At 38.3% G+C, this 9,804-nt stretch overlaps 1 protein-coding gene across 1 annotated transcript in view; it reads left to right on the forward strand.

The window, feature by feature from the left end:
* Window positions 1-9,804, forward strand: part of LOC104080654 (mediator of RNA polymerase II transcription subunit 13-like) — a gene marked incomplete at its 5' end in the record, with an annotated part of 49,123 nt that overhangs the window by 22,990 nt on the left and 16,329 nt on the right. Inside the window, 5 exon segments of the mRNA XM_009583133.1 lie at window positions 1-172; window positions 786-978; window positions 2,992-3,436; window positions 4,902-5,121; window positions 7,965-8,153. The exon segment at window positions 1-172 is cut by the window's left edge and continues 43 nt beyond it. Coding sequence (XP_009581428.1) covers window positions 1-172; window positions 786-978; window positions 2,992-3,436; window positions 4,902-5,121; window positions 7,965-8,153 — 1,219 coding nt within the window.

The raw sequence follows: 9,804 nt of genomic DNA on the forward strand, positions 1-9,804 counted from the left end.
TGACAAGGACTTCCTGACAATCTCTCCATTCTCCCTGCCATTCTGGGAGAGGCTGTTGCTAGACCCATACGGGGGCCATCGGGATGTCGCCTATATCGTGGTGTGTCCAGAAAATGAGGCCTTGCTCGATGGAGCCAAAACTTTCTTCAGGGACTTGAGTGCTGTATACGAGGTTGGAAAGAGGAACCACACTGAATTACTTCTTCTTAAGTGTCACTTCTGCTCTACTGCATGTTCACTGGGAGAAATCCATGTTTTTTAAAGTTACAATTATTTGAATAAGGATATCTTTCACTTCGAGGACTTTCTGCACTTGCAGAGTCCAAGAATACTATCTAATTGAGTTATACTGTGATTCTCTGTGCATTTCGGGGTATTTGTTGCCATGTGCTCTTTCCAGTACACATTCTCATATTTTACAGAGGATATAACACTAGTATTAATACACTTGCAACCTAACGCATGAAGGCCCAACCAAACCTAAAGAGCAAGGAGTAGATTAAAGAAACTGTTGCTTTCTTGTAATTGCTAGGCTGGAGATAAAACCATTTCCTTTTTTTAGTATGCACATTATGTACTACTGAATATGTAAGATTACTTTGTAACCTTAGTTTTGCTCTAAGTGCAATTCAAGTCAACAGATAAGTGTAGCCTTTTGTTTTTTATATTTATTAAGAAGCCACCAGATGTGTGCTGGTAATAAAGGGTTTACGCTACAAACCAGTCTGCATACCTTATTCAGGTGCTTGGCATCCAGTTACAAGCATTTCTTCTTTTCTCACCAGATGTGTAGACTTGGCCAGCACAAACCAATCTGCAAAGTGTTACGTGATGGGATTATGCGGGTGGGAAAGACCGTGGCCCAAAAGCTAACGGATGAGCTCGTGAGCGAATGGTTTAACCAGCCTTGGGGCACTGAGGAGTGCGACAATCATTCCAGACTCAAACTTTACGCGCAAGTTTGCCGGCATCACCTAGGTAAGTCTACCGTGGCACTAGTAAGGCTGTTTCGTTTTCTGTAGGTATTTTAGACATTATTTGCAGTAGGTGGAAACGGGGCTTTTTCTTAAGGTATGGATTATGATCCTTTTAAAAATAAAAAATGTATCATGAGGCTTTACCTTAATTTCTTAATCCTTCCATGTTAAATTTGCCTACTTTAGGAGGTTTTGTTGTTGTTTATCAATCTGGTGATCATGTCAGAGATTCAAAAGCTAGTTCTTATCTTTCTAGAAAAGTCAGTTTGGTATAAGATGTTTGTATGTCTCAAAGATGTTCCACACAAGACTGAATGTATAAATTGATCTGGTTTATATGCTACTGATATGTATCATCACCCCAGTGTGACAGGATCATGTGCATGGTGCCTTCAAGCATAACATTTATTTATGTAAGAGGTGAGTTCACTAAAACTCTGCAAAGGAAGAATGAGTTAAGACAGGTGAAAAAGAGAAAGTAACAGTATCCTTGATGACTGGGGCCTCAATCTACTGGGTGTGGATACTTGGAACCACATTAACCTGAAGGCATGGTCTCCTCTGGACCTCATGTAGGCTTATTTCCATCCTGAAACAGTGACACATTTTAAAAGATTAGTCTTGTTTTGTTTTGTTTTGTTATGGCAACCTGCCGTATTTGTTCTTTTATACCATAATGTCAGGTGTGCTTGTTTCATGAAGGAGTGTAGAATCTGAGAGTATGGAAGGGTATAAAGTTTGCTGGGGTACTATCAGAAGACTAGTCCTGGATAAGTCCCTGCGCTCATCTAACATTGCTCCCAGATTTCATCTGGGGAGAGACATGGTTATTCCATTCCAGAATGGATCCCGAGGCAACATAACATGTATTGTGTCTATGACTGAGAAATGGGATCTTGGCACAAGACAGAGACCCATCCGAAAGGTCACTGGAAGTACATTTGCTGAGACAGTGCTGGTCAGCAAGACAGGCAGTGATCATAGAACACCAGCCATGTAAATGTTTCATGCTTGAGCTGAAATGTGCAAACTATTTTTTTGTTTAAAAATAGCCAGGAACTTTTAAGTGGTTTCTTGAAAAGTGCTTACTCCCTTTGCTCTGAAAAAGGCATGACAATTCTTAAGTCTGCTTACTTTGAGGACTGTTGATGCGGTTTTGGAAAAAAGTTGAAGCAAACATATCAGAGTTAGCTGGGCAGTTCTACAGACTGCTGAATGCTCGCCCCATCCTTTGAGGAAAGTTTGGCAGAACAGGCTAGGACTCATCTATCTCAAATGACCCTGCGGCCTCATTCAGTCTGCTTTTAGTTTTAATCTACCACGTAACTGGGAGTGAGGAATTATTACAACACTACTTAACATAAATATCCCAGGCTTACATGCAGAAATATGTAGCATGTGCACAGCCAGTTGGGAAATTGGGCTGCTCAATTCACACCTGAGGCATCTGGCAGGGGCAGTGTTGGAAGCTTCCCCTGCTGGTGATTTACCACCTCTGACAGTAAATAAATAATAAATATTCATTTACTTATTTTTTTATTCATTTATTACTTAAAAATAATCACTGTGATATCTCTTTTTCTGATACTGAGGAGCAGAAATAACTATATTAAAGTTTGCCATGATTGTAGCTTAGGTAAACGGGACTTTTAGATTTTCAGTTCTGACAAAGATAACGTGCAGTAGATTGTAAAGCTGAAGACTTATATAAAGCTGTTATTGTAACACAATCTAGCCAGAGATAATGACGTGGCAGTACCAATTCTGATTCACAAAGCTCCGCAAAGTCAGTCCTGTTTTTAAAGACATTTGATTCATATCAGTTAGAACTGAAATCCTGAAGAATGGATTCTAAAGTAAATATTTATAACGGAGGTTATATTCACTTAGCATTTGTATACTCTTAGAATATTCTAAAAGCGCAGAAAATATTGTATGACTTTATGGTTAATGCAGTTCACTTTGATCTAACAGACTGTCATTAATCTCCTTTCCTCTTTATATGCTATTTCAGCACCTTACTTAGCCACTCTGCAGCTTGACAGCAGCCTATTGCTACCACCTAAGTACCAAACCCCAGCGCCAGCAAGCCAGACACAAACAGTACCTGGGAACACTGGACCTGTACCCTCAAATTCAACATGTCTTTCTGCTGCTGGGGCACCACCAACAGGCAATTCTTTTAACTCCACACCCAGTGGTGGGACCACTAGCCTTCCAGCAGGAAGCAGTTCATCCTCTGGATCCTCTGTGCCACAGCTGTCAGCATCTTCTGCAACACCCGGCGTTAACCAGATGACCACTACCTCTACCCCAGGGTTTAGTGGGAACATTGGTTCAGGGCAAAACACCAGCACTGGGGGAAACACAGCAGACCGCTCGCAAGGAAGCACAGGTCCTGGAGGAGACACAGAATCAGGTCAAAACTTACCACAACAGCAACAAGAAGGACAGGAAGGGTAAGTTACTTAAGTGCTCAAATGACTCAAAGTACTTCTAATGAAATCCACTGTTCTCCCATTTTCATACAACTCGTAATCTTTAAGCCTTACGTAAATCCTTGAAAGGAGAGGACCCTCTGACATGTGCAGTACTACTGACCAGTTGTAAATGGAGCAGGGCCCATTTTTATTTGTTCGTAGTAGTTACCGATAAAGGGGAGTGGGAAAAAACAAACCTCCCCTTTTTCGTTACAAGAAACAAAGCTTGATTCAACTGCGTGAACATGGGTGTTGTAGTGCTGTTTGAGGTGCCCTAGGATACCCCACCTGGCCTGCATCTGCAGTACAAGAAAAACAAAAGGTGTCTCATAGGTTCTGTGCCATATCTGCTAGCTCAGTCTCACGTGTGTCAGGTACTGCAGGATATCTCATGTGGCACTGAATGCCTCTTAACGCGGGCAACTCCATCACGCCTGTAATGTTAACAGATACAAAACGCAATCCAGGGATTTTTTCCTAATTTTCTTGCATTGCAAGTATTGTTTTGCAAGCAGGTATACTGTGAGGTCAGGAAACAGGATTGTATTGCTGTTACTTTAAAATAAATTTCAGCAGCACAACTTTTTTAAAGACTTCATTATAAATAGTCATCCATCAAACATAAAAATTAGGAAAAGGTTTTTTAACATCTTATGTAAGTAACTTCCTGAGTGAACATGTTTTTCATTACTCTCATAATAATGCATATGACTAATAGTCATGATATATGTTACGGAGTTCCTGTATCTTAAGTGAAAAGCCCACATCCTGTTGTAGTTTGGGTTATCCTTAAGACATCTGTTCACCGGATCTATGCAAAATACCATTTTATCAACTGCAGCATGGTTTCTGACCAAGTAAGTCTGAGCTGCTTTTTATCACTTACAGATGTTGAGCCTCCCATTCATGGTTGAGGCATGGAGGAGTGTTTTACCAAGTAAAAAATGTTCAGTTGCTCCTTCCATTACCAATGGAACCTTTTCTGTAATTAAACAGAGAACTTCAGTCTCCACGAATATTACTTTGGCACTTTTCCTCAGTTCTCAGTTCCTTCTCTCCCACCTCTCCCAAAAGAAAACCCTAAACTGCACCAAAAACCAGGTATGCACAAACATAAAAAGAAAACTCAGAGCTAGTATTATTCAACTTTTCCATATTCTTCAGATGTAATACACTCTGATTGCACTAAATGAGATTATGTTAGACTTTATGGTAAGTATCTTTAATGCATAATTAATAACAGGTATTTTGGATTAAGAACTGCTGTGAATAAAAGTCACCTCTCCTTAATCACTGGTGTCATGGTTTTTAGTTTTGCTTCTGAACATAAGAATCACTTAGTGCTCCCCTTTTTCCTCCTCTGCTTCAGCCTTGCACACCTTTACAGAAACAGTAATTAACAATTGTAACTTGCCTTTGAATTTAACAACGTGTATGTCTCTAGTGTTACAGAGAGGGAGAGAATAGGGATTCCCACTGAACCAGAGTCTGCGGACAGCAATGCCTATCCTCCAGCAGTTGTCATCTACATGGTGGATCCTTTTACCTACACTGCAGATGAAGAATCTGCCTCAACCAACTTTTGGCTATTAAGTTTGATGAGATGCTACACAGAAATGTTGGATAACTTGCCTGAGAATATGAGGAATTCTTTCATTCTCCAGGTAATTCTACCGTCCTCTGTATTTTTACACTGGAGAGTCATTCTACCATAGCATACTTTTGATACGTATGCTATCCTAAAACATACAAAATGGAAGATAATATATAAAATTTGGGTGACGTTTACAAATTATTTTGTTGACAGTACAAGGCTATATATTAAAAAAAACACTTGCTTTTGTTTTGATGAGGAAATTAATTTAAGGCAGCCAGAGTATCCTTGCATCAGATCTGTTGCATGGTTCTAGCAATCATATATGCTAGATGCTTCCTGAAGAGGGATTTCAATTATTTAAGTTGCAACTTGGGTTGCCACTGCCAAAAATGTCCAGTTGGTCCTTTGATTAGTTTGCATGTTGAGTTGTTTGCTTTTTATATTCTCTTGATTTATACCGTTTAATCCAAAAGAAGTATGTGAAACCAGACATTTAATGCATAATTTAACTATTGTATTGTTATTATCTGCTTCTTAAAAATAATTTACCATGTAACTTGGCATATAATATTAGTTACTTACTATGGAATTACTTAAGAATTGAATTTGTGCAGTCAGAAGCAGAGCTTGGCCTATTGCCCAGACTGCCTGCATTTTGCCATGCCTCCTCTTTCACAGTGGCTCAGTCTAAGTAAATGGGGGGAGACTGGGAGGCCAGAGATTACAGGCTATGCATGTACGTGTGCAACACGTGCAAGAAGCAGCGTGTGAATGATTTTGTACACCTTATTCATGTATGCTCAACTTGGCTTAAGTATTTTAATTCAAATGATAAAAAAAAATAAGAATTAGAAGTTATTATAGTGTCTCAAAGTGGGCACGGAAAACATTTGTCATTTTTGGTAATCCTGACGTCATCATTCCCCGAAATGATGGGGGAAACTGTCACCAAAATATTTTAGGCTTGGGGATGAACTGAAAATCAGATTCACAACTTCATATTGTGGTAGACTGCAGGCAATTTAATTGATTCAGACCTGAAGATACTAAAAATAAAATAGCCACTGTCATCGCAAGGTCTGAAATACAAGCACATGTAAACTGTATACTGAAATTGTATCTTACTCTGTATAAGGCAACTAATGGGCTTACCAACTCTTGGTAAGTACTGTTTATTTTCTGGGCACTTACCATTTGTTTCTCAAAATATGTGGCATTTTGCCAGTTTAAGTAAAAATAGTAGACAATTTTCTCGAAGAAAAGGGTAACAGGATATAGTTACCAGCACAATATTCTCACAGCTGTACCATAGAATACACAAATATACAGTTATTTCAAAGTAAATCAAACCCAAATGTTTACAGATTTATTACAATTCATATATAGAATGGAAAAGCCCAGCTCCTGAAATTCTTGGATAAAGAAGTTGTCTTTTTAAAAACACACAGTAAGTAGAATATGCTACCAAAGTAACAATGGTTCAAGCAAGAACCATAGAGTAGTAAAAGTTTTGTGATACTTAAGTTTTACTACTACTGAAAATATTTGTTAAAAGAATCTGTTTGGGTCTCATAGTGTTAGATAGAACATAAATATTTTGTATTGACAGTTTCTGCTCTTCTGTTCAAAAGAAAGTATGTTTTCACAGGCATGTGTAGGACATAGTATTTCTCAACAGTACATTAAAAAAAATGAGTTTACAGGGATTTAATTCTGATTTTAAAAAGGATTTAAACTGAAAAGATTATTTTTGTTATGCTTTGTTTACTTCTGAAGGAATGTTGTGCCATTTCTCCTTCCTGTTCTTGTTGTGCAGGTGGGTCTTAAGCACCAAACTCAAACCTCATAGGCAAATCTTACGGTAGTTCTGTTTCTTGCTGGTTGAACACATAAATTTAAGTGTCTTGCTTCACATTACTTCCTGAAACAAATAAAACTGAACAGCAGCACAAGATTGCCGAGTGAGGTTCCGCTGTTTACTAAATTGAAAAGGAGAAACAACCACATAAATCATTATAATAGAATCTTAATTCTGCTTTCTACAATCTTCTTTAAGAATGACACCGTAGTGCTGACTCCCACATGAACAGCAAACAAACACTAACTCTAACCACAAACGATGGAACCAAACCTGCCTAAACACAAAGTTCAGAATACTGAGATAATATAGTAAAGGCTACCTGCAAATTAAGATCTTGATCAGAAAAACAGTTTTAAAAAAATTAAAGGTGTTTGAATATCAGTGTTTGGTTTTTGGACTGAGGATTAAAAAAATTAAAATTAAATACCCCCAAGTTTTAGGGTATTGCTTTTAAAAGCCACTAGTAGCTACTACTTGTGGTATACTTTGATAAATGTTATACATGTAATTAATTATGTGCCCTTTCCAAATCACAGTATGAATGAGACAGTGGACTTCAGAAAAATAAGACTCGACGGGGCAAAATAATCTGTTCTTTTTGTGTAGTTGATTGAGTTTCTCATTCAGTGATGTTTATATCACAGAAAACAAAATTCATTTAGAGTTTCTAGTAAGCTGTGTTTGTCAGCTGTTACAGCTGCATTATAGCACTATTCAGTTATTGTTGCCCTATAAGACTCTTCTGTTATATTGGACAGGACAGAACGAGTCTTAGCTTTCTGAGAGATTTCGCAACCTTAAATATATCATCATAATGGAAACAGCAGTTCTGTGTCAGGGAATATAGTTGCTGAATGTTGCAGCCATTCATGCAAAAGGGCTGTAGCCCTGATGGGAAGCTACAGATACTGTAATGCAAAAACTTGAATACCAGATACAAAGTGTCATGGTTGTTAAATGACTGATGAATGTGTGAATCTGGTTTGATATTAATGAACAGCTCTTTGAAGACTTTCAGTCATGTTTTATTGTTTATATGAATTATATAGATTGTGCCTTGCCAGTACATGCTGCAGACAATGAAGGATGAACAGGTTTTCTACATTCAGCACTTGAAGTCCTTGGCATTTTCAGTGTACTGCCAATGCAGGCGGCCACTGCCCACACAGATTCACATCAAGTCTCTCACAGGCTTTGGGCCAGCTGCCAGCATTGAGATGACCCTCAAAAATCCTGAGGTTAGTATTGGTGTCAAAAAATGAAAGCCTGCTCATAAACTGTACCTGCTTTTCTCTACTCTTTTTTTGATATTTGAGAAAATACTTTTAGGAGTATTTTTTAAGGTATAGAAGACAATATAAAGGGAAAAGGTAAGTCAGTACTAAATAGAAAATAGTAAGAAAATGTCAGACTACTTGCTTTCAAAACATTTTAAGCTTCTGGTTTTGAGTCATAAAGTAAAAGGTTCAAGTTCAGTATGAAAGAAGAGAAAATGTATGCTGTTACTTGGGATTCTGAGACATGTTATAGTTTTAGTCTATGGTACTCCTACAAGAAAATGTTTTATGTCCAACCTTTATTTATATACATATATATGCATATATATGAAATCAGTTTCTGTGCCTAATTACAGATATTATATTAATTCCCTGAGGTCATGGAGAAATCCCCCTATTTCAGTGGACTTATCTTTCATCTGTTTTTGAAACTGTAAATATTCAAGCCCTGTTTCTGGAATTTCAGGGATTTCAAAAGAAGAATAATCCATCCTACTTTCCATGAATGTTTTTCATTCTTTGAAAGATAACGATGACTGTTTTATTTAGATTTAATGGACCAACTAAACACTTAAACACTTACCTTGGGATAAAGACATGCTTGTTAGGGTTTAAAAACCTAGTTTCAAAATCATCATCAAACCAATCTATCAGCACATTTCATTACTCACATAAAACCATAAGCTCTCACTGAAAATTTCTAAAAGCAGTATCACCCCAGGCGTCTCCTCTTCACATTCTCTTCTCATGCTTCCCTCAAAAAGGTATCTGTTCAGAAGGACGGATTTTGCAGCAAGTTACAACAGTCACACTTCAAGCTATGTAGGTGTAAGGGGAAGAGCAATAAACTTGCAAGACCCCTGCAAGCATCTCCCTCCTTTTAATTAATGTTCCTGCACTGCTGCCAGGGTGGTATACTTCTAGAAAGTGACACAAGCAGAAATACGATACCCCTTAATGTCTCTAAGAAAACACCGTAACTTACTTTTCCTCTAAGCTGATTAACTTGCACTTTGTATTTCATGTTTAATTTCTTGAAGATACAAAAGACACCAAAAAAGGGGCACACGTTTTCATGAGCAGCTTGCATTTAGCATAGTTAATTTATCAGATGTCTACTTTTTCCATTTTACATGAGTTTGCTATCAGTCTGCACTGCAGACTTCCAAACTTTGCCTGAAAAATTAAGAAAATACCCTGACCATTTCTAAATTATTGAGCATGTCTGGTCAGGCCCATAATGTTTTTTCTTCAGAGAGGAGTTATAAAGCAAAGATGGGTTTGGGGCCGACCATCTGGAAAGCAGCTTTGCAGAAGAAGACCTGGAGGTCCTGTTGGACAAGATGAACGTGAGCCAGCAGTGTGCCCTTGCAGCAAAGAAAGCCAACAGCAGAGAGGGCTGCATCAGGCAGGGTGCTGACAGTAGAGCAAGGGCGGTGGTTATTCCCCTCTCCTCAGCACTGATATTCAGAGTCCTGCGCATCCTGCTCTATTTGACCATGCTTTGAGCAGGAGGGTTGGACTAGATGATCAGAGGTCCCTTCCAGTCTCAGCCTTCTGTGATTTTATGACCGGGTTTTTTTGGGGTTGGTTTTTTTTTTTTTTTGGTTAA

This window comes from Fulmarus glacialis, unplaced genomic scaffold, assembly GCF_000690835.1.
Source record: "Fulmarus glacialis isolate BGI_N327 unplaced genomic scaffold, ASM69083v1 scaffold3698, whole genome shotgun sequence".
In the NCBI taxonomy this organism is placed as follows: domain Eukaryota; kingdom Metazoa; phylum Chordata; class Aves; order Procellariiformes; family Procellariidae; genus Fulmarus; species Fulmarus glacialis.